General features: G+C 34.8%; 1 protein-coding gene across 1 annotated transcript in view; it reads left to right on the forward strand.

Annotated features, from left to right (window-relative positions):
- SLC27A6 (solute carrier family 27 (fatty acid transporter), member 6) overlaps positions 1-26601 on the forward strand; it is a 39348-nt gene that overhangs the window by 1958 nt on the left and 10789 nt on the right. Inside the window, exons 2-5 of the mRNA XM_010296968.1 lie at positions 7476-7682; positions 9885-10043; positions 11066-11190; positions 21999-22193. Of these exons, the coding sequence (XP_010295270.1) occupies positions 7476-7682; positions 9885-10043; positions 11066-11190; positions 21999-22193 (686 nt within the window). The remainder of the gene's footprint in view (positions 1-7475; positions 7683-9884; positions 10044-11065; positions 11191-21998; positions 22194-26601) is intronic.

Raw genomic sequence — 26601 nt, forward strand, 5'->3', positions numbered from 1 at the left:
TGTTTCTCCACTCTTAATTTGTTACTGGCAGATGATAGTAAGAGCAACTATGTTGAACCAACTTGTACTAGGAGTCTGCCTGTGGCTCACAAAAGAAGAGCTACATGCAGACAGGTAATGTAGCAGAGATACCAACAAATTAGTCTCTGAGCTAGTCTTTTATGTGTTGGTCTTCTTTATCCATGGGTTTTAGTCTCTGCATTAAGTTTGTCAGTCCCTTACCCTGAAAGGCCTCACTGTATTCTTCTTTGGGACTTAGACTTTTTTATCTGTGTCTGTGAGAGAAGTTGAAGTTCTGTTGTGTCCTTATTTATTGACCACATCATATGGAAAAAGAGCCTCTCCAAAGGAGGCCGGGTTTCGCAACTGAAGGTTCGTACACTGTTCAGTGACTGTGAGGACCAACCCATACCACTCTTGAAACAAAAACATGTTATACATAATTACATAATAATTTGCCCCTAATGCTTTTTAAAATTGCAGGGCCATATTTAATGCTGAGGTTACACAGTCAGATAATTTGCAGAGGTCCGTTACACACCTTTTCATCCAGTGCTAGTGTCTGTTTCAAGGGATTCTTCCTTACCAGTAAGCAAGACTTGAACTTTCTTGCGTGTTTTGCTCTTGTGGCACAATTTTCTACAGGGTTGTACATAGCTTGAACATAGTTTGGTTTTTTGGTTTTTCTTTTTTCAAAATATTTACTCAACAATCAGCCTGTGGTTCAATATCTATCATTGTCATTGTCAGGCATCATGTTTGGCAACTAAGGTTTGTTTTTTTTTTTAATCAGAGATTAGTATATAATGGTATTATTTCTGGATAGTGGAAATTCTAATTTTCAAAAATGTGTAGGTTTGTTACCCTCCACAAACAAATACAGGCCTGACTTAGCAATTCTGTTTCTTGTAACAGTTACAAAACTACCTTCTCAATATTTTGAATGATCTTTAACATTGTTCATATACTGCAGCACAGCAGAAATCATTCCCTAACAAATTGACCATTAACTGTCTGTGCTCAGCAAGACCAAATTTGGTCTTGAAATTCTTGTTTGTAATGGCACATTAAATCAGGAACCTGTGTTCAAATCCACTTAATATTAAGGTTTCATTTGTGCTGGAGGGAACCTTCCATCTTCTGCTGGTATCTGAAACAGTTCCCGCAGATAATTGCTTATTGCTAAATATTCCTGGCACAGAGCGGTGGTGTAGCCTTCCTCTGTGTGAGATGATTGCATTTTGTAGCTCCTTTTGGTACACCTTGTCAGTTTTCCAAAATGCTTTTATTTTTTACAAATGTGACGCCTCTATCCAAATAGACTGGGAACTATTTATGGTTGCATTTTCTTCCATGCCTTGTTCAGTCTTTCATGCTACCTCTTGCAAGGTCACTCTCATTTGTGGAATTTGTACTCTTCAGTTTCAGTTTGTGCCTGCATAGTTTTCAGAGGTTGTGGTTTGGTAACCTGGTCCAATTGCTATCATCTTGTCTTTCCTTCAGCACTTGCAGTCAGACTTTTTCCTGGTCTGACAATGATCTGATATTTTGATTGCTTTTTCTAACTTTAGATGGGAGTCTTCCAATAGTACTTAGGTTTTGGGGGTTTGTTTTTGACTTACATGTTCTACAAAGTCTCTACAATTGAATGTTTTATTCCTAAGCCTCAGATATGTTATAAAAATTGCAAAATTTCTCCCTCTTGTCAGTTTTTTATATGAAATAGCTATCGCTAAAAGGTTGAATTTTTTCTATAGGAATGTTCTTTTAATTAATTTAATACAATCTAATAACGTGGGTTTTTTTCTTTCTCATCCAACTGCAGGCTGTAAGACAAATAGACATTCTCTGATTTGCCAATATTTGGACTTTGTGTTCCTTTCCAGTGTCTCCACTTGCCTTTGTGGCAGAGAGAGAGTTTTTGCTTTAGTTACTTATATTTGCCTGCTATGTTCCCAGAGCATTTAGCTCTTGCTTTAGTTTGTTATGTAACATTCTCACACTTCTATTCCCAGAAACACTGTCTACCACCACTCCCATTCTGGGGAATGTTTGTTGAAAAAGATTCAAAAGTTGGAGTTTAAAACTTCATTTTTAATAAAACAGCAGTTAACTAACATCTACGTAAACAAGGAACAAAAAGGAACAAAAAAGAAGCTGTATGCCCTTCTCTCTGTCAGACTGCCAGCATTAAGCTTACTCTAACAGCAGTCTGAACTGTTTAAAAGGTATTCATCCCTACTACATTTGTTATCAGCTTATGTCACCGTTACTCGTTTAAAAATTACTGGTTAAACAGAAGAATGAGGTACTGCTTAAAATGAAGGTTTGAACAAGGGATTACATGATGCCTTTTGGACAGTACCTGTGTAACAGCAATACTATTAAACACCACTTAAAATCTAGCAACCCACCAGAAAGGTACAAATGGAATAAATGGTATAAATTTGCCACTGCATTTATAGTGTGTTTGTACTTGGAAGAGCTCAGCTCTTGGTAGGACATCCCAGATTGCCATCATGACATCTGATGCAAGGAATCAACTGTGAAAGGATTGCATTACTAAACTCCGTGAGATTGGTTTATATCAGTCCTGATAGAAAAAGCTATGGAGGGAGTATACATGCCGCATGGACCTATGTTGGCAGCCTGCTCTACATGGGCCTGCTTGAGCAGGGGTGTTGGACCAAGATGACCTCCAGAGGACCCTTCCAATCACAGTGTTTCTGTGATTCTGCGATTCTGTACAGAATTACATCTCCTGACTGTGCACAAACAACATTTTCCTGACCAGTGCTCCTTACTCTTGAGGCACCAGCAGTGCTTTCTGCTGCTGCAGAATTGTATTCTGAACTTCTCCCCATCTGAGCTCAGAACCAGCATTTATGCTGGCAGGAGTAAAGTTCAGACAGAAGTGTGTCTCAGTCCTGGAAAAGGACAGTAAACGAAGTATTTTTTGGTATTTGTGAATTAAGGTGATATGGTATTATATACAAGCAGCAGTATCATCTCTCATATGTTAGTCACTGAGTGAAAAAAAAGATTGATTTTATCAAAACCATTTTTTCTTAACTATTTGGAATAAAAAGGTATTTAGACCTCAACGTTTAGAACAAGGAAAGCATAGAAGACCTGCAGAAGACATCCTTTTCTGCTCTGTTAGACACCGTATCTCTTTGATCACTTGCTTTTACTTAGTCAGCATCTCTGTCCCAGACAGCCTTTGAGAGGAAAACAGTGTCACTGTGATTCCCAAGCCAGTTTCTGTTTTACTACCTTTACTGCCTTCAGTGGCATTTCAAGAAACCAACGCTGATCCTGAGCCACAACTGGCTTGTAACTTCTGTTATTATTACTTAGTGAGAATAAGTGCTGAGCGTAAGGAGTCACCTGGGGGCTCAAGTACAAGTAACAATTATTTTCTGAAGCCAGAGTGTGGAGAAGAGTTTGGACTTGCCATAGCTTACTGAGCACATCAACCAGAGTACACATCAAAGTTATGTAAGAACCATTTTATATGGTTTGCCTTCCGAGTAACTTTCTGTTCAGTACAAGTTGATCTCATAATCTGATGTATTCCTTTCATCAGTGTAGGACTGTGTCCTTGCCAACAGGCTGCATTGTTTCTTTGCTAGAAAATAACATAAAAAACCTTTTGTGCAACTTGAAGCCTAGGACAGTAGTTCAAAACAAAAACATATTTTCCTTGTTTTCTCAAAGATGTAACTGAGTTATGTATTCATGTGATTTTAATGTAACAGTTTCACAAACTTTTTGTTGAATACTGAAATGCTTTGAAAGCAAGGGGGGGGGGACCCAAAAAAGTGGAGAAGCATATTAATCTTGACCAATTACAGATTTTTTTTTTCCCTAGTAGAAGATAAATAGCTAGCAAATGGTGAATATTCATATACAAACTATGTAAACAACACACAGAGAAGTGCTAACTACATTGCCAAAAGTTAGATAAGCAGTCATTTCTTCCAAAACAAATAAACCAAAGCCTGAATATAGTTTCATAGTATAAAAAGCAAACAAGTACTTGAGAGAAACCACAAGCTTAAATAGCTAAATTGCTTTACTATAATTGCTTTCCTATGGTAAAGTACACATACCAGTTACCTCTAGAAATAATCAAACTGTAGTTCCTCCAAGAGGGCTGTTTTTTCCTGACAGCTGGACAAGATGATATGTAAAGACCAATGAGGCCTACACAACATCTGGCACAGAAGTTCTTTGTTCATGGAACAAAACATTAGTTGACTATCATCAGACTTATTCATTGGAAATACGTTAGTACAACTGAGAGTTCTCTTCAAACACCCTGTGCTCCTGTGTGTTCCAGAAATAATTTTCAGTTCCTGGCACTTGGAACACAGCTGTTTTAAATTACCCTTTCTTAGTCAGGAAGTCAATTATTGTTTCTGCTGTTCTCTGCTATCTAACTAGACATTTCTTTCAAGATAGTGTATAATTACAAGCTGTTCACATATTGTTCCAAGTACTAGATTCCTGAGCACAGAAGAAAAATTCTATTGCATAATCAATTCATAGTTCAATAGTAGTTAAAAAACCAAGCAAGCCTCTGTGTAGCAATGAAAACCATAGGTTTTATAAGTGACTGTTTAGAGAAACAATAAACAGTGTCTATGTTTAATTTGAATTAGTTAGAGTAAATATATTTCAGTCTACTAAAAGGGAGCTATACCTTCTTGTCATTCTTGCATCTTAAATGATTGTGTCTGTAGAGTTGAAATTAATAGTTGCCGTCGTTCTTCCTTTGAAGGAAGGTAAGAAAAGAGGGGAAATGAAAAAGAAGAGGTAAATCCTTTTCTTTTCGACAGACTTGCACTTCATGTTACTCAAATACACAAAGAACTTGATGCACATCTTACCTAGAGCTTTTGAATACTAAAAAATTAGAAATATATGTGAATTTTTTCATGTCATGCAGTCCTAAACAAAAATGTCATCTGTATATAAGTTAAGAGTTGGTAGGTAATACAGTTTCATCTTCATCACTTTCAAAAATGTAGAAAGCAAAACAATTTAAGGAAATGGAAGGAATGAAGTCATCTATGGAAAACAAGGAAATGCCACAATGTTCCCCTTGGTACCTGCAGTACTTAAAAGAGTGATACTGAGGTTTTTTTTGCCAGGCCTTTTGCAAGAGGATAGTTTTTAATTAAACAATAGGTGAAATTTCATTCACAATTACACTTTAGTTACCCAGGATAATTTTGCCTGATGACTTTCATAGGGCAGTTTTTCTCAATATTTGTGCATCACGTCTGTTACCTGGTAAGGACACTACGCAGGATGGACAGCTGAGTCTGCTTCAAATGGTGACTTGAAGCTGGAAGAGCCAAGAATTTCTCAACAACTCTTAACAATTAACGATCCTTAATATGTTTGCTGGCACAGTAGTTGGAGCCAGTACACGAATAAAGGATGACATGGAATACTATATTAATTTACTATTTTTGAGTACAGAAATGGAGCTCTAGTGTCTTCTAATGCCCGTGTTTCTTTTGCTAGGTTCTCAGCCTAACTTGTACCAGCACAAACTATTAGTATATTTAGGAGATATATATGTATATATATGCATAATAGGAAGACAAAAATCAGTATTAGAAATTGATAAATATATAGTTATTCTGTCATACTTGGTTTATTAATAGCTGTTTTTCACTAGAAATAATACTATTGTATTTGCATATTCATTACTTGAAAAATATACCCTAATTTTATAATATGGCAGCAAAACAGAATTAATATGGAAACGAAGCTTGATGTTCAGTGCATCAGGTTGCCCGCCGTTAACACTATTGTCCTTAACATTACTTTTTGTTCACATTTTTTCGTTCTATTGCTATGTATAGTGGAAGAGGACGATACTCCAATGATTCCAACAGGAGGCTATCTATCTTTTAGATTTTCATAATTATTTGGGTGGTTTCTTCCTGAAATAGTTCTGTAGTGCAAGGAAGTTAGAACAGAAAAATGTTAATGTCACACTCCGTCAGATCTATTTCCTAAACATTCATAAAATATATAGCACTTGTATGCTTTAGGTTTGTAAGATAATGTTTAATGGGCAACAGGGGGCTCTATCTCTGCTATAGCAGTAGAGATTAGTATGTCATTCATTAAAATATATACAGCAGTCTGTGATTAGGAAAGTAGTTTTCTGAAAGATTAAAAATCTTCCCTTACTTTGATGTAAAATTTATGCAAGAGAGTTCTATTAATGGTATCCATATTTAAGATTTGCAAAATAAGCTTAGAGTTGACATCAGGATTTCAAATGCTGGCTCTGGCAGTGCCTTATTATGAGATTCTGGGTGAGTCATGCCAACTTTGTTTGTTTATTCATCTATAAAATCTGAGATAATAATATAAATTTATACCCACAGGGATATTTGCAAGATTAATTACATAGGCTGAGATCCAGCAAAGCATTTAAATGTAAATGAGCCTTTAAGTATATGAATAGTTATAATGAAAGCAATATGATTCCTATTCTTGAGAATTTTCCTGGATTAGGGTGCCTGTGCAGTGTTCTGAGAAAGTGACAGATTACAAAAATGATTAGAGATATGAATACCAAATGTATTACTTAAGGATCGGTCTCTATTTATAATTTTTCTTTCTGTTTAGTTTGGGGGTTTCTTTCCTGATAAGCCAACAAAATAGATCTCAGTTAGGCTGCTATTTTTATTTTATAAAAGTGAGTTTGTATTTATATACAGGTAAAAGCCAATATAAGGAATGGTTTTCAGTGGATGAACATGTGGTTATAAGAAAATAAAATTGTTTGATGTACCTAAAATCAGATTGATTAAGGTATCCAAAACACTCAGAGCACTGCATAAATAGCCACATGGTTCTTTGGCAGTATCTGAATAAGCTACGGGCATGTTTTCTATGTTTCTATTCTGTGAAATCAGGTATCTACATATATGATACAGTTTTTTGTTTGTGTATTTGTTTTTAAATTAGTCAGTTCTGTGCTTTTGAAAAAAATGCTGCTTGATGAGAGATTGCTGTTGAGGGCATCCAGGGAAACCTGCACTGTAATTACCAACTATGTATACATTTGCCTTGCATCTTCAACAGATTTCTTCATGATTTATTTGAACTTGAAGCTTAACTACACTTCATTCTGGTCTTAGTAATGACTAAGGGTTATCTAAAATTTGGTGGGAAGCAGGAGCTAATAATCAAGGCTCACTATTTTGGTCTAAGGGCTACATGACAATTAGACCTTCTGGGTCAGCAATATTTTTACCACATAATATCCTGTTTTCAGTGAATTTTCGTTCTAGTTCATCATTATTTTATTGAATTTATTTCGGGGGTGATTTTCATTCATCTTTCTATTATAAAAAGTAAAACTTACAGAGGAAAATATTTTATTCGCTAGTTCTGTGAAGACATAATGTAGGTAACATTATTTTATGTTGATTTTTAAGATTTGCTTGGGACACTGGAAGAAATTCTTCCTAGCCTGCAAAAGAACATTAGTGTTTGGATAATGACTAAAGACTCTACTTTTCCAAGTGTGCATACCCTTTTAGACAAAATAGAGGCTGCATCTGAAGACCCTGTTCCAGTTAATCGTCGCTCTGCCAACAACCTCAAGTCATCTGTTTTATATATATTTACTTCAGGAACAACAGGTATGAGTCTGCTAAAGAGTCTATATTTTCCTTCAGCTTTCATCTAGAAACTTAATTTTCCAAAACTCTAATCTTTTTGTTCATATTTTCTTAGTAGAATATCATATTTCTTATCTAGAAGCATTAGAAAATGGTAGAAAATAAGCATGTTTCTTGTTTCACTGTTTATATCCAGAAGTTTATGAGCTTGTCTTCCTTTTTTTCCTTCCACATTGTGCAAATACAATGAGAAGCTTTACTTTTTACTATGTTACAGCTAAGGTGTTTATAAAACATTTCGCTTTTTTGGTGGGTTTACAATGGTAATAAATATTATTTTGTGATCACATACCACTGCCTAGCTAATATAGCTAACATTGTATCTAGGACTTTAAAAAACAATCTTCAAACGAACAGACATTTGGTTTTTCTTCATTAAGTCATGTTCTATGCAGGTCACTGTAGAGACAGAAAATAGGATTAAGTTACTAGCCTTTTAGTTTAGAAACAGATGGCTGAATTTATTACCAGTGCTCCAGCAGCTAAGAAGCTAAGACTTTAAAAAAAACCTGATCACTGACATGAAAAACAGCATGATGTTGTTAAGATAAGCAGATTGGCATTCTCATTCAGCTGAACACAACAGTTTTAGTCACAAGATTAAAAATGAAGGTGTGTTTTATGGCTTTGTTCCCTCATACAAAAAATTATTTAACTTATTTGCTTTGGGTTCTGGGGAAAAATTAAGAAATAAAAATGTCAGTCTAGAATAAAAAAATTAGGAAGGTATAAATATTGTCAAGAGGTCAGGTGTGTTTGTAATACTGCTAATATAAATATGGTTGATATTGCTGGTTAAAAGTAAGGAGTTTTAGCTAAAACATATTATAGAATTCTCCAGATAGGAGGATTTTGTTCTTATAACTGTATTCAGAATATCTGTGTGAAGTCTCAAATTCTAGTTATGTAGAATTTAAACTATTTTTGAATGTTTTTATGTATTACATTAATTGACATTGGATTTCTTTTAGGTACCATGTAACTAAAAGAGTAAGGTTTGTTTAGTCTGAATTTGTTTAGTCTGATTCTAATCTTAAAGTAACTGAGCATTCTCACACGTTTTGATAGAGCAAGAGCGTAATGTTGCTCCTAAAATCAATGACTGGTAAACTTATTTAAAAGAAAGAAGTAGCTTGCATGGTCTGTAGTCAGGTGTCTGTAAAGGCAGAAGGAAAGAACTCAAGACTCTGTAGAGCTCTTCTTGCTATAGTTGGTTCATTGGCAACATGGGCTTATTGCCTTTTCTCTTTAGTGTGATAGGTTTTGGAATAACTTTGAAGTGTAGCTAGAATCTCCATAGATTACACCTCCAGTTAACAACTCTAGTTAAGTCTTCAAATGAATGGTAACTTTGCTAGACTAGGTGAGAAAACTTTCTGAAACATTAAATTTTTGGAAATTTTTAAGTTCTCACTGTTCATCATCAGGACTCAGCCTGAAATTTCTGTGTGTATGTGAGAACATATAAGAAGCAAGAACACATCCCGTACTCAAAATAATGGGTACCAGAGTAGTAGCCCAAGAAGCTCTTGCATGTGAGTCTGTGTGTTGCTGAACAGAAATTCTGTGCTGAATCTAAGAAACACATTAAGAAGAACCTAACTAGAGTGGACTTTTTGCTGGATTTTTTCTTTTTTTTTTAATTCTACATAGTCTTCATAGCATTCTAAAACAAATAGGTAGACTTAGATATACACATCTTAGGTAAGCACCCATTACATGATCTACTTTGTGTAGATCCCATACGTTTCTTAATTCTTAATTACATTGCAGTGACTATGACTGTTGCCTGAAAGAGGTCTAGTGTTAAGGAAGTCTATATGTGCAGTAGATGGTTTTGGCCATTTGTTGGCTCTATATAATTCGACTGTGTGCTAACCATGGAGTTTCTTCATGTTTCCACCTATTTAGATTGACTTGACATCAGATTAAATAACTAACAGATGAGGTTACAAACTGGCTTATGTATCTTTGTGTGTACAGAACAAACATGCAGTACTGCATTAAACAGCTAACTGGCTATTAACGGCCATCTAAAGAGATGGCTGAAAATTTGGTTATGGAAAAAATAATTGATTTATGATTTTAGAGACCTTACAGAGGAAAAAAAAAAGAGTTCTTTTTAAGAGAAGATTTATGCATGGTTTTATGTTTTCATTACAGGTCTTCCAAAAGCCGCAGTCATCAGTCACATGCAGGTTCTTAAAGGAGCTGCTGGACTGTGGGCTTTTGGTGCTACTGCAGAAGACATCATTTATATTACTCTGCCTCTTTATCACAGTGCAGCATCTCTTCTTGGCATCGGTGGATGCATTGAATTGGGTAGGCCTTGTTTAATTTAATTGTGTGTTAATAGAGAATTAATTATTATAAAAATGTATAAAACACACTTAGGTTCACTGCCATTAGGGAAATTAGTGCTTTCCTGAAATCAAATGAATAGTCTTTTCAGAATACCTTTATATTTCTGTATTTTGGGGGCGGGGTGTGCTATAATAGCGAAAGATCTCTTACAAGCTATCTTTGTCGTACTGGAGAAGAATTAGTTACTGTCGTTTGTGTCACAAATGTTTTTACTTCCTTTTTTATTTAAGTAAAAAGGAATTTAAGGACATACGTAATAGTTGGGCAGCGTGTATAGTGCATTAGTGTATGTACAGACTAAGCATTGTATTGTGGAATAGAACAAAAATGTATTTTGGTGAACTTAAAAAGACTGATGAATACATTTATAATAAGCGTTCAGTTTTGTCATATTAGATGATCTAATATATATCATATTAGATGAGATATAACTTTTTTCCCATTTAATTTGTGTACTGTTTTGGCACAGACAATAAAATACATGTTTTACTGAGACAACGTAGGTGTCCTCAATGACTGTCTTATGAAATATTTATTTGGGACTTCATGGCAAATATTTCCTGTTTCCTGAAGCATCAAGGACCAGTCAGGGCATAGGAAAGATCATTGGGTTATGGATCAGTTCTGTCTGAATCTGCATCGATGAATACTTTCTTTGGTGAAAAATGTGTTTTCAGTGATAACGCAAATGATTTGCTCATTCAGCCTGACTTTTCTGGATATTTTCAGTTAAACCCTTTTGAATAATGTTACAACAGCAACAAAGACAAGCCAAGGAGGAGACTCTGTTCATCTCCCTTCTTTGTCTATCTGGTTTGAACATATGTCTCCTAATAAAACAGCTTAAATACCATATAGTTCTCTGAATGAGGCTGCTCTTAGTTCCTTTTATATTCTATTTTGTAGAAACAGTGAACACAGCTAGTTAAGCTGTCATATAGAGAAAATGCTTCATTTCCTTTTCTACTGTTTCCATAAAGGTGCAACCTGTGTGTTAAAAAAGAAGTTCTCAGCTAGTCAGTTTTGGAATGACTGCAAAAAGTACAATGTGACTGTCATCCAGTACATTGGAGAACTTTGCCGTTACCTTTGCAGCCAGCCAGTGGTAAGTGGAACCAAAATGATGGCTGTTTGTCTGTAAGTGATATGTACATTTATTGTTCTTAATGCAGTTATGTTTAAAAGGGAAGTAGAACTGTACTGAACCTGTCCCTCTGCCCTTGTTTTTATGAAAAATTTATCAAATATTTGGTGATCTGTACCCTGAAAAAAAAACAAAAAACAAAAAAAAAAAAAACCAAAAAAACCCCAAATGGCTTGAATCAGAAAGATGTTAAAGTATTACAAGAAAAGATTTCAAGACTAAAAACTGATTCGGTATCATTTGGTGAAAAATATTGTTTCACAGAATTTCACAATGCAAGTTCAGAAAACCAGGATTAATGTTCAAAGTCTTTTCAGAATTTTCAAAACTTTGTTTCTTGGCACATAAGTCTATCAGAAGTCTCAAGTTTTGTAGGTCGTATTTTAGTACTGTTTTGGCTTGTGGAGTGTGCTTGTTTTGAGACCATCTAAACCATGTTTTAAAATTTGGAAGTGGTTTGTATTAGGTTAGCAGCTCAAGGGAAGAATGCCTTTTGTTCCAGTTAGAAAGCTATTCCAGACAACAAAGCTAGCTTTGTTGAAGTGACATTCCTGTCTGAAACTGTGTTAGTGCTAACTTGAAAATACTTCTTTTCCCTTGGCAGTCAGTGGTGTGGTGGTCTATGTACATGGTATCAAGTACAAAGTATGCTGAACCTGTTGGAATTACCAAGTATAGCTGACTCAGGTTAACTGAACTCTTGATCTGGCATGTTTCTGTATCTACTCATTGACAACAGAGAGAGCCCAAGATGATTAGGCTAAGTTAAATGCCTAAAATTCATTGGAATTAATTCAAGATGTATAGAATAATATAGATGGAATGGATATAACCTATTTCATAGCAAACCCAATTCCATCCTCAAATGCGTGTGCTAAATGTGTTAAAATGAATATGAAACAAACGTTCATAGTCCAGTATAAACTAAAATTCATCTTGCTAATGCTGGCAAATTCCATCTGTTTATGGGCTGCAGGTTGTCCTATTGTATTTCAGTAATAAATCCTAAATGTTATATTATACATTATCTTACCTGGTTAAGCATTTTACTAAATGACTTTACACAGTTACTTATGATCATAAACAGCTTTTATTTTGAATACTAAATAAAATTAAATAATAGCTTCCAAGTACCTATATAACATTAAGCAAAATGAACTGTATCCTCTTTAAACTGAGCAAAATGTTTAGAACACAAAGACGTTTGTGAAAATGTACAGAAATTGGATGCAGTGCAATTGTTATCTCTTTAAACATTCTCCCTTTGCCGCTATCATAATTTCATTTAGTGGTTTCAAAAAAATAATCAGTGGTTTATTTCCTTTTCAATGGATTTTATTGAAATGACTCATCTCTTTCCATTTTCCATTAGGAAATGGTGCCAATAATTCAAAATAATTAATCTGAAAATTCTTTTCTAATCCAAGTCCTCATTTTATGATTTTCCAGAATAACTTCATCCTTAAGCAGTGTTCTAATAATTTGAAGAGAATGCAAATCAGTCTTGTTTTCCAGCGGAATAGCAATTTGCATTAATTTCTTAAGTTGCTGACCAAAGAATGGAAAAGGTCAGTGTCCATAAGACATTGGATTTTTTTCTCCTGAAAATTTTCAGAAGTATGTTTTAAGTAATGTAGTGGTGGGTCATAGATCCTACAGCACTATCTATGCATGCCTCAGCAAAGAGAATGTTCTTCAATTAAAGAGGGTACAGCTGATGTCTCAATGACCACCATTGGCTGTGATGTGAAAGCAGAATAGTGATTCCTTTCTCTTTCAGTTTCTTCTTCTTTTTGTTGTGGGGTTTGTTTTTTTTTTTTAATTTTTACTTGTTTATTTTTTAACTTTATAATCAAATAAACAAAAGGTTACTGGACAATGAAAATCAAGTTAAAGACCATAAGGAAAATCAAAACATAGGAAGGGCCTATCTTTCATAAATTGTGAATTTTCTTCATTGTAGGCCGACATGATTTCCCCAAAGTCATCTCCCTCCTTCCCAACTTTTGCTATGTTTGCAGCCTCAGATATTAGTTGTTCCCCTTTTCTGTCCTTTAACTGTACAGTTAGAGCATGGCATTTTGTTTCACCCATTTTATCCTGTTCCGTATCTTAAAGCAAGAATGATAGATTAATGTACTTCATATTCTAAACCAAACTGTCTCATTTTTAAATCCTTACCAAGCCATTGTGAAGTTAAAAGAGTTTTAAATTTTGCAAATAAAGTTATTTATACCATCATTAACTATTCATGAACTATATAACTATTCTATTTATTAATTTACATGCATACTTTCTAGGAGCTGGCATGTCTAAACTCTTTGCTCTGTGAGGCTACAGGGGGTTTTGGGGTTTTTTTGCTGGCTGGCTAAAGAGAAACCTAATGTACCTTATCAACAAAAGTTAAAATTATAAAATAAATCAGTTTGACAGCTAGATACTTGAAGAAATAGTAAGAATCTGTCATGTTAAAACTGGAAGAGAAACATGTTCACACGAATAAGTGGAAAGATTTTAAATATGTTATGCAATCCATTATTATTTTTCAAGTAGGTCAAATAATTTGCCAAGATGTTATCTCTCTTTAACTTTCATTAACTTAGAAGTGCTATACACACTGGCAGCTTGAAAAAGATATGGTTAATACAAGTTTTAAAGCTCTGTGAAGATATTATGTGGGCAGTGTTCTCAAGGTTAGAGTACTATAAAGCCCTTCTAATGAACATGGATTAAAACCATAGCGATTATCTTAAATGGTTCCTTTGTTCCTTTAACACTGAACTTGAAATAAATGGTATATTTCTAATAGTTGGAGGCCACAGTGTGGCGACTTGTTTCATAGATTTTGAACAGAAACTTTTGGCAAATCCTTGTGGTAACATATAGATTCTTGGCTTAGCTTTTCTTATTAGTTTAGTCTCGTTTGATCTTTCTGTCTCCCACTCACATCTGCAACAGCTTTTGAAGACTCTTTTGCAGTAGAATTTTTCTGAAACCTGTTCTGCATCCAGTTCAGTTTAGTAACCTGTTGTCTGGAAAGAACATTTATTAGAAAAGGAAGTTGTCTTGTTCCTTAAGTACAAGTCAAAGACCTTGCACTATGTGACATTCATAGATTTTTCTGGATTCCTAAATAAGTGAGTAATCCTCATGCCTGCCCTCTTCCAAGCTCTTTTTCTGCATTCTTTTGATCATAGTGAAAGTACAAGAGCCAGCATTGATGGCTAGTAGCCATCAGTAGCTACAAAACGGATCCTGATCTAAGATATTAGCACGAGTACTTCAGTGAAAGAGAATATTCAGCAAATTAATAACTTGATCTTGCTGGCTGACATTGCTCAAAGCCTCTATTAACAGTGATCTACAAAATTTCAGAAGTATGGAATAGCATAGCTCCCTATTTCCTTTCTGAGCAAAGGCCTTGGAAATAGTTCCCTACTAATCTGTGAATATGTTTTCCTTGGAGGGTTGCAATACATTTAAAATTTAACATTTAAAGTGTATTAAAAAACTTCTTAATACACTTGCAGATTTATTTCAAATTTGAAGTAATGAGCTATTATTTAAATAATACATTGCATCCTCAAGCTTTTGGAAAGATATGAATGGTAATGCAGCATCTCTGTCCTGCTTTTCTGTAAAGGGCACCTGAATCCTGAAGTGGTTTACAAACAAAGGCCAGAAATCAGTACTCTTAATCATTATGTCCTGTCTTCTATTCTCATAAGCTGTCATATGTTATGCCATTAACTGTATGATTTATGATACGTTGCATAAACTTGGGAAGCTCTCTTTAAAACCAGAGTTCACTTCGACTTGCATTCGAAGTCTATTTCTCAATTAATTATATCATTGCTTAGAAATTTTCTTTCGATATCTGTCCTGTTATATGTCCATTTGGTATTGAGCCAACGTTACCCTTTGGCATCAGTAACATTTCCTATTTCCTTGAGGTTACCTCAAGTGTATAAGACCATGTATATCGGCTTTCAGACTTACTTTGTTAAGCTGAAGCAAGCCAATCTCTCTACTAGATCCAGTTTGGCCAAGGTGTCTTTGGATGGGATTAAGCTCTCTGAAGTGACTTTAGAAAAGATGCTTAAGGATTTATTTTATTAAAACTCTTCTGTGTTAGAACAGCAATAATTTAGCAGGAGAAAACAAGGAAGTCAGTGCTGCTGGGATAAGCAAACGGAATGAACGCTCATTTCCCTGCTGTTGACTCATATGTTATGGGAGGAGGTGTCAGAATGGGGTTTATATATGTTGGATAGCACTGTCTTGCACCTAGAAACAGATTTCTTTGAAGGAAGAGAATTTGATAGTCGGGTAAATAAGGAAAAATTAGTCAGCAGGCATTTCTCTACAATGCACGTTTAACTTGACATCACATTTCATTCCCTGTTAAAATTTAGCTCAGTTTTTGTTCAGCACTGGCAATTGTTCTGTCTCTTATCATTAAAATGCAGAGCGGAAATTTGTCAAGACCCTTGCAGGTTTTCAGCATTATTAAATACCCCAAACCAGTAATGTGTCACAGTTAGAGACACCCACATCTGTACCTTCCATTTGAAGTCTCTGAATAATCTCCATATGTCATTACAATTTACTTCCTAGGGGGAATTTTGTAATTTATTTATTCTTCTAGTAACCTATGTTTTTTTAAAAAAGTCTGCAACTATTTGCGTATGTCATAAGCAGACATCATTCTTAATTGAAGTTGTTACTGATTTACTACAGTATTAGCTGCCTAAAAGGAGAATTGAACACTGTTTGTACATGCAATTAGAAAAAAATAGAATTTTTAGACTAAGAACATATTCAGCACATCTGAAATGAAGCTTAGAAATAGACCTAGGATTTTGAAGCTTTTATTTTTTCCAGACTGTATCAGTTGATCTAACAAAAAATATACTGTATATCACAACAAACTTAGTCTGTGCTTTGAACTGCCATGACTACAACAATATTATTTTTAAAAAGTGGGTTTAAAAACAGATTCCAATCCCATCCATTTTGGCTACTGCCTTCTGATATGTAAATGTAGTGGCATACCTTTGTTGGACTCCATCCACACCATGAGTCTGTGTCTATTTTCTCATTCTTCCCACTAATAATGGTAAAGATCTTCAGGTTTTCTACCTGAAAAAGTGTTCTGTAAAGTTTGTAGAGTTCCTTTGGCCTTAGCATTGGTTTTCCATACCCAAAACGGCACTGAAGGCTACTTGTTCTAGCATGGTGGCTCAAGACACTTTTCTGACTCTTTAAGAAGTCATATAGTTTGACCAATTTCCCTCCTTCCATCTTGTTTTCCTAGATACTCATCTTTTGGGTCAAGATAGTGGAGTTATGCAGTAAAGCCTAGAAATTACAATCATACTGTTACAAAGGAAAGCTTCATATTGCTTACAGAATATTGTCTGCAAGAAATAATCTGTGCTTGCTTTAATTCTCTGAATTGATCTTTGGAAAGTGTTGTGTAATTTGTTTTGACTTTTTGGCAGTCACCAAAAATACAATGGTCTACTTCATATTACTCAGTGGAACAGAGACGAAAGTGACTTTTTTTTTTTTTTTGTGGTTGATATTTTCTGAAGAAATAGAAGTACAGCTAAAGAAAACCTTTCCTATTAGAAGAGCTAAAGGAAGAAAACTCCTATTAGAATCTAATCCTATTAGATTATCCGGAGATTAATAAAAGCGTGGTGAGAGTGAGCTATACTAAATAGCAAACAACCAGTTCCTGAACTGGAAGGATGTTTCCTGTTCCTAGAATTCCTGTTTCTTTCTTAGGGTACATCTTTTCAGTACCCTTCCTGTTTTCTTTTACTTGTATTTTTAAATTTGGGTATGTATTTTGCTCAAAAAATCGAGTTGCAATTTATAATTAGGCATTGCTGAAAAGTGAATGTAAGCATGCATCTTGAAGGATAATGGCAGTACAATCTCTCTCATCTTACAGTCTCTTTACTAACTACCTGATGCCCCTTTTTTCAGGGTTGATGTGTCAGTAGAGAACTGGTGAATGTGTTATTAAATGCATTCGTTTTAACTACATGAATGTAAATCCTGTGTGGTCTGTCCATCATATTTTATATTTAACAGATGTTTGCATTTCTCAGGCTCTGAGATCACTTTTAGCTTCATCAAGGCAGGAAACATTTCATACTTCCTTTGCTTGAAGTTGCCTTTGCTTCTCTCCATTTAGCTTTTTCTGCTATAGAAATGGTAAAAGTAGGACAATGAATCTGTTTTCTTGTATTCTTTTAAAGCAACTGCTCAGTATGTTTTTACATAGCTGCAGTCATGAATCCTTCCTGCACCAATTAATATACTGTTGATGCACTTTAAAAGGCATTTCTTTTATCAACAGCTTAATCATGTAGATAGTCCACATAGTTTACAAAGAACACTTAAGGAGGAAGGACTGGCAGATGAAAAATCCCAGGTATGTGGTATTTAGTGTAGTAAGACAAATCTTGACTTGTCAATTAATTACTTTACAAATGAAATAAGCACTCAAAGTGGAGAAATAGTGTGTCAGAAGCTGATTTATGACGTATGCAGGTATTTGGTATACAGTTCAAAGATTTTAGCAGAATGAACTGAAGAAAAGTCCCAAGAGTAAGGTAAGAACAGTTCTTGCTTATTAATACTTGAGAAATGCGTTGAAAAAAATGTTTCACCTTTACTGTTGGAAATAAGTGGATATAGACTGAATCTCCATTTTATTTCAGAATCACTCTGTAAGAAAAGAAAATCACAGTGCAGGAAAATAAATATTCCTTTTTAAAAATCTTGGAAAGATATTCTAACATTCTGGTGTTCTAAAATCTGTCTTCCTAATTATCTGTAGAGAACTATTAATCACTTTCAGAAACACAAAGCATGAGCAAATTATTGCAGGATGTACATTATTTGAACTTACTGGTGGTAGTTGACCAGGGCAAGGCACTGAGTCCTCAATAAATGAGATGTTGTGAGGAAATACATCTTTTAGTGAAGGAAGTGTTAACTGCTGCAGCAAGCTAAGAATACGCATGCAGGCAATTGCTGTATACCAACTGTTGCAACTGGCTGACGCGCTACAGCTTTTTCAGGTGTCAAGAATGGCACAGGGATAGCAGAGCTTATCTTCCAGAAGAGATGTGTGCTAGTTGACTCCTTGGAATTCCTCCTAATCCTGTAATTCTATCTACTGTACTGAAGAGAAGCTAGTTGATGAAGTGTCATCTGAATATGGCAGAAATTCAGAGTATGACTGGTGCCATAGTCTGTTTAAAGCATAAGTTCCTGCATATTTAATTTATTCCAGTTTTCAAACTTGAGGACACCCTAAATGTGCATCACTCAACCATGTTTCTAGAATTTGTTGGAATTATCATCCCTTTTTCTTCCCTTATTTATTGCATTTTATCTACTGCATAAGTTTTCAGCCACAGTGCCCATGGATACCAACATGCCTTCCCTAAAGTTGAAGTCTGTCAGTGATGACAATAGTACATAGGATGAATATATAGATTTAGTAATGAAAAAGATGGTAAAACGGCTAACTCTTTTTATTTACTGTGGTTTACTTTCCACTGAAACTTAGTTACACGTAAAGCTAACATGAATTAATGTCATATATTAGTTATACAAGTTTAGGTAAAAATATGTAAAAAATAGCTATATAAATTTACTCAAATGTAGAACTAATGTGACCTATCACTGTTTAAACTTTCCCACATTATAATAATTTTCTTCACACTTACTAAACCTGCTGGGAGATTAAATTATATGTAGTTTCCATTCTTAGAGTTGAAAGACTGCTAAATGCGTGACAATTTTAATGCCTTTTCCCCAGAAAGCTCTGCATTACTCTTCAGGGAATCTTTCATCCACAAATGGGTACAGCTGTGACAGAGCTGGCTAAATCACAAATACGGCAGTTGCAGCAATGCAGTCTAATGGAAAATTTACCTTAGTTGTGAAGCACTGAATGTGTCCTGTCTTTTAAGAAAAGTTGCTCTCTGCAATCAGTTCTTGATGACATCATACACCTTCTTTGTATTTTTGCAAAAGGGCTGAATACCTTAAAAGAATACTTCCTAAAGTGAGATAGTCAAATACTGTATTGTTGATAGGTGTTAACATTGCAAGCACAGTTTACTCCACGTCTTTTATGCTAGAGAAACAGCTTTGTGCTGTACTTATATAAATCAGCCAAAGTAACATGAGGAATTCCAGGTATTGAAGTAACTGCGCTTATAAATGATGCTGTATTGGTCCTTTTGGAAAAAAAACATAATCCATGTAGGCTATTGTTTTCTAGTTCATCGAAGTTCGTGTCTTTTCAGCAAACATCCATCAAGCTTTTATTTTTCTTGAAGTATAAGTAATAGAAGCAAATTCACCTGCATTTTAACTTGATCTCTGTAGAGATCTTGAATGTTCCTAACCTGATGAATGACCCGCTTAATTAGTGTTTGTATGTATACGCACATATTTGTCAGTTCTGTTCCTTGTGGAACAAAGGTTTTTTGTGAAAGAATCTCTTGTGCTATTTTTCATATCTTAGCAGAGACAGTACATTTGAATAATTTAGTGGCCTTAGCAAGGGGTAACTCCATTTCAGTTACTAGCACATTAATTTCAGTTTAGCAATGAAACTGTAAGGAAAATAACCCACTGAAAAATTTCAAGTTGAGCTGACTGGAATATTCTAAAGATGACGGACAATTTTGGGGTGGAAAAATAGTTCAAAGTAGCACTTAAACACTTGCTCTTAAAAAAAGTAATACTTCTCTTGTGCATTGACAGTATAATGATTTTAAATGTGTAATATAACAGATCTTATTATTTCAGATCTATGTAAATCTACACTGTTGCATTGTGATATTGCACCTGAAGTTGAAAGGACAAACCACTCCAAAAATTATGTCCATGGGCAATTTTTAGACACTTTGTTCCAGGCTATGTCCATGGTCAGTTTAATTGTACTATATAATGCAGCACTTGTTAAAAATTATTTAGCATGAAGTCAGTGAAGTATGTGCTTGTGTGTTTAAAATCTGAAATCTTTTGCGTCTGAAATAAGGTAGGTGAGGAGAGAGGAAAAGGGAAGATTTGGGTGGCTGTAAAAACAGAATGGGGAGGGAGGGAGGCTGGTGAGTGATGTAATTTTGAGGTAAAATGGCAGGATAATGCCTCAGATTGTAATCAGCCAAGAACTAGAGGCGTTTAGTCAAACAAGTGAGTTCCTTACTGAATCATTCCAGCAAGAGGACTTAATTTCCAGAAGAAAGACTCTGAAGCTCAAAAAAGAAATTTTTTTATCTTTCAATGAGTTAACTGGTTTTGAAGAGGGAAGAATAAAACTTGGTCAGTCTTTGAGATTTAGAGGAGGAACTTAAAATTTCACTGTGCTTGCAGTTGTTGTTACAGTAGTGAGAATTCATGATCCTCATGAAAGATTGAATTTGACCAAGACATAAGCCTCTGAGGAACATTCCTGTCTGTGTACTCAGTAGAAGCTTCACTGTTTTTAACATCCAAAAATATTTAAAGATTCCCGTTTCAGTCAGCTGACCAAATCTCTTCACAGAAACAATTTGCTGTGCTTTTATGCCAGATTAAAGGTGATAAAATGTATTTTCACTATAAAGACATACCTAATTCATACTGGATAAGAGTTGGGAGGGAAAAGGAAACTAGCATAGAAGAACAGAAAATAGGGACTATCTACTCTCTTTAGTATATATCTGTGGATGTGCATATATATACACACACAAACATATATATAAAGAGTGTGAATATGTGCATATATGTGTTTGTATACATCTGTAGAAGTGTACACATACATAGGTATATACAGGCAGTGTTGCAATACCAGAGTGCTGTGCAGTTCTAAAGGTATGTGGTAGCAAACTGTACCTATATTTATTTTGTGCTGTCTAACTTCTAGGGTGTTCTGTATGGTCACTTGCAATGATTAAAAAGGGAGTCTTATTTTAAAGTAGGTGAAATTAAAGAAAAAAACCAAACAACATTTTAGATCTTTTGCTTTCTGATACTTCAGCTTAAATCTGATTGTATTTTAAAGGTGTTTCATGCAATTGCAAGGTTTGGGAATGTATTCATAAAACTACAGAGTCCCACTGAATCTGTATGAACACATACTTTTGTGTTTCTTGTAATAAAACATGGGAGTTGGCAACAGTAAAGACTCAAGATCACCAAGAAATAATATATTCCAAACAACATTGAACAAAACTTTGCAAGTCATAATATTGCAAGAAATACAGACAATGACTCATATGCAATGTGTGGGAAGGAACAGATATTACAAGTGTGTGAAATCTGATTGTTTCTTATAATCAGTCGACACAAGAAAGTAACTGTTACTTTCTGCTGACTTTAATCTCTTGACAGAAATAATTCCTGCCTTTTTCTGTTCTTCCCAGTTTTATAATTTCTCTGAGTGGAAATAGACTGGGGTGATACAGCTTTTAAAATATGGAAGCATTTATATAAACTAATGTATCTATTATTCAGGAAATAATTTGCTTGTTCAACAAGATAATAGGTTTTTGGTTGCAGTTTGCTACATTGTAGTTGTAGGCGAGCTATGCCAGCTTTCTTTAACTTCCTAATTGTTGTTTTTCTTTTTTTGTTGTGGTTTATACTTGATGTATTCAAAGAAGGTACATTTTCCCCACAATATATGCAACAATCAAATGCAGTTTTCGGTATACTTTATTTCAAATTGTTTTTTCTTTCTTTAACAGAAGGAAGGAGAAAAAAATCACAAAGTTCGACTAGCAGTTGGAAATGGAGTAAGAAATGATGTATGGAGAGAATTTTTAGACAGATTTGGTGCTGTTAAGATCTGTGAATTTTATGGTGCTACTGAAGGAAACATTTGTTTCATGAACCACACAGGAAAAATTGGATCTGTTGGACGCACCAATTTCTTTTATAAGGTGACTATTTATTTACATTGTATTTTGTAAAAGGGAATGCTGAAGGTAATTGTCTTTGTCAATTTGACCACAGAACATGGAGCTGCAATCATAAGTCCAAGGTAAATTTTCTAATTTAGTTATTGCACATTTATTTGACCCTCTGTAAAATCTTGGCTGCCAAAGTATTGCAGATACTGCTTAGCACCCAACGCAGTCATACTCGCAGCACTAACACTTCAATTTTTCTTAAAGTTCACAAGAGTCTAAAAGGCCTTGCCTCTCTTCTGACAGTTTTCAATAGGTTCCGAGTATCATTTCAAGTCTCTACTATATTAAAGGACAAAAGAGGAACTTGGATTTGTTTTAATAACTAAGAACTCATAATCTGTGAAATAAACATACAAGTGTCCTGTTCTGACTTAGTGTTCTACAGATCACAATTAGAGCTGTTTTCAAAGAGTATATTTATATTGCATATTACTATGTAAATATTTGTCATAAATGAGAATAGTATTTAAAATAAAGTAACATATAGACAGATACATATCTTTAAGAGATATTTTATACCTAGGTGCAATTGAACACAAGTAATTCAACTAAACTAATCTACTCTATCATTATTCAGAAATTTCAAAGATAACACAATACAAATATAATCACTGTTGAGTAATTGACACAGACAATACTTGCCAAGGGTATTAATTTAAAAATTCTATGCCTCTTTATCTACCAAGTCTGCTATATTTATTTGGTTTGTTCTAGGTTACTAAAACTAGAAGAAACGTACATTTTTTCACTGCTTATTCAATAGTCTCTGTTTTATATTTCATCAGCTTTGAAGTTGTATGTCTTAGGGAAGAGGAATGCATATTACTTATATCACACATAGTGGTTTCTCCTTCACACATCTGAGTAAATAAAGAAGAATTTATTTCAGCTTGAAATTCACAGATAGATTTTTCCCCTTAGGTTCTATTAATACCATCTCTTAAATGGTTTGAGAAGTCCGTAAGTAGCATGTGTACTGAGCTTTAGCTAATAATATGAAAGATTAGCAAGGCTTTCTAGCAAGAAGACTAGAAAGCCACTTTTTACTCTTCTTGAAATAAATAGGACTATACACATTGCCCAAAATTTGCAACTTAACTGAGATACTTACCTATACTGAGATACCTATCTATATATACAAAACGTGCTGGCTTAAGTGGTATTTGTGCTCCTGAGGAGAACTGGTAGTAAAATATTCTGAAAAAAACTTTTTTCAGAGAATGATGTTAAAATATTATTTGGAAATATATCAGAGGTATCTTCTGATTACATGCAAATAGGTTTCTAGGCAGCATATGTTCCAGGGTCCACAGCTTCAATGCAGCATCACCACATTACAATCACCGCACACTTCTTTACAACTTGGGGCCAGAGGAATTCTTCACTTCTGGGACTGCAGGGAGGAACCTGGAAACACTCAGAAAAACACCACAAGAGCTAGCGTGTTTTTCAGAACTGTTTCTGAGCTCAGGAATTTAGGCAGATTGACTCTGCTGATTCTCTGTTCTACATGACTGATGTTCTGTAGTATGCATGGTGGACATCTGGTGCTGATGGATGGCTCTAGAATCCAGAAACAGATCCAGTACAGGAAATCAAGAACCTGGAATATAGGGAGTAGTAGGTGAACCAGGAACCTTAAAGCTGATGTTAATTTTTGTTTCAGACTTTTCTAAGCCACATGCTTTAATTATTTGAAACTTTTTTTTTTAATTGTCTGAAATTCTACATTTGTTCCAAACCTGAGTAAACTTCAGTTCTTCAGAACTTTTGACAGAGTTTTGTCATAAGTCATTAACTTTTTGGAAATACCATGTAAAGGTTACAGCAGATAAAGGAATGGACTTGAAATTACTTAGTTGTTTATTTATTTAATTATCTGTATCTTTAATCATGTAGTGTGGGGGTTTTGCATGTATTAATAGTGTCACTTCATATGTCAATAACATATGCAGTTTGTGTTTCCAAGAGGAAGGTTAATATTTTGGGGCTGTTTGCACATGAAACATGCTATTTTTTCCTCTGAATTGTTGGACTTCTGATTTGAGTTAGTCCCTGCAGATTAGGAGGAAAAATAACTCATGCCAACTGCAATTAAAAAATAAATGCAGTTGTAACTGAATACTTGATCTCACTAGACATCTTTTCTATAATTTATATACTATTCCAAGCTGGAACTGTAATATTCTATGGACACATCAGTATAGTCTGCTAAGATAATTATGGATTGTCCCCTTGCTTACTCACTATGAATATGGAAAGACCATAAGATATTTTATGAACTGGAAAAAGCCCTTCATTCCATTTGGCTTGGCTTGAAATCAATTTTATTCTGTCTTTTTCAATACTCTCTTTTCCCTAGAAATAAATCTACAGTAAGTCTTCAGGTATTTCCGTAGTTTCTGTCATAAGAAAAGTAGCTAAAGCACATTATTTGTGACCAGGCTTAGTATTTAGCTACTACCATTCTCCAAGGAGCCTGAGGTGTATTGGCTCTCAACCCTTCCCCCAGTGTATGTAGGTTTGCGATTCCGTGACAGTAGCGTTTGAGGGAAGAATGAAGGTTGTCGCTGAAAACCAGATTCAATGCAGAGACAAACTACCTTGCCTTGGTTATATGGGCATGGTATGTCTAACTACGTCAGTGAGTGGATTATATGACCCGTTTTATGTGGAAATAGAACTGCCCCAAATCTCCTCCAAATCAAGGAGGTTTCAGAGCCTACTCCAAAGCTCCATCCGGAGCTTTTTCGTTAAGTAATATGTTTTGATCCAGAGCATTCATGATTGTGCTATGTACACAGACTTTCTGTCTGAAAGAATTTGTGTCAGTTGAACAACGTGGCATATTAATAATATTACAAGAGTTACGTGTCTCAAATTAACAGTTCTGCAATCTGCTAACTAGTGGGGCTCTGCTTCAGTCACCGGTTCAGTTCCTCTGGATGGCAGTTCCTTCAGTCTGCTTCATGACAGCTAGCTCCCTCGTATGCTGAAAGAGAGTAGTGTCGACATGAGCAAGGGCTTAGGATATAGTGCAGTTTCAGAAAAGAGGTTAAGAGAGAGAAGGAATGTTGAAAAACACGAGACATACTTTTTAGTGGGTTTCTTTTTTTCTTTAAAAAATACATGTTTAAACAAATACCTGAGTTTGGGGACCTTTTGATTACTCCGCAATCTGTGAATATTGCAACCCAAGCTATGTTTTTTCATGCCATAGATAAGTTTGTTTTTACCTATATCAGGCATTTGTTGTGTTTTTTTTTTTTTTTAATTTTACAGATTATTAATGTGTTCTGAACTGTAATTGTGTTTCTTTTACTTCAGTCTGAATGACATCAGACAATATGTAAACACTGGACATCTAGCAATACGTAAAGGAGAGCAGCTTTATTTTTGATTTGCTGACCCATGAACAATCTGAAGTTGGAAAAGGAGACTGTCTCCTGCTGCAAAGCAGTGAATGGCACAGACAAGGCCCAGCCATCCAATTCCTAATTTTTGTTTTTTTCAAAGTAATGCTACAACTTTTGAAACATTATTCTCTTGACACATGTGACAATATGAGGAGATATCCTTAGACATACTCTAGGGATTTTCTAAACCCCTATTTCCTAAACTGAGAATAGAAAGAAAGAGAACTGAGAAAGGGGGAGAGAGGCTTCTGTGTTCATATATGTGATAAAGGAGAAGGAAGAAACTTAACCTATTTCTACTGGCATAATTGCACAGTCGGAATGAAGTAAATGCAGTATAAACACCCATACATATGGATATTGAGAATATAGTGAGAATAATAGCAGGTAGGTTCAAAGAATAATATTTTTAGCAGGGAAAAAGGAAAAGAAATATGAAGCATTTCTGTTGTATTTAATGTATTTAATGACAATGGTACAGTTTATAAAGGTGAAATGCAGGCAAAAGTTACAGCTTTAAAAGACTAATAGAGCTCTCAGAATGAGCAAAGTAATTTTTCAGCCAATAAATGCCAAGGGTTGCGGACAAGTACTTGTGATAAATCTATATTCATAAATAATTTGGAGGACACAAGTTAATAGGAAGAAACATATGAATGTTATAGCAGTTGCCAGACATCCAAGAAGTCACTGTATGTGAGATGTTAACTCAAAGCAGTGCTTATGTTTGCACTTGCTTATTTTCACACTGTACACTTTATATAGGAGGGATTGGTTCATGTGCTTGAAAGCATCACTGTGGTATATGAATAAATTCTTCAGTAAGGATGTTCATATAAAGTCAATGAGTAGAATAGCTTTTTAGCTGGTAAAACTTCAAATGTTTTACGAAAAAGATAGTGTATAGATTAACGTAGTAATATCATAAATTACTGTTTAATATTTACATCTGGCATACATAT

Source organism: Phaethon lepturus, unplaced genomic scaffold (assembly GCF_000687285.1).
Source record: "Phaethon lepturus isolate BGI_N335 unplaced genomic scaffold, ASM68728v1 scaffold40311, whole genome shotgun sequence".
Classification (NCBI taxonomy): domain Eukaryota; kingdom Metazoa; phylum Chordata; class Aves; order Phaethontiformes; family Phaethontidae; genus Phaethon; species Phaethon lepturus.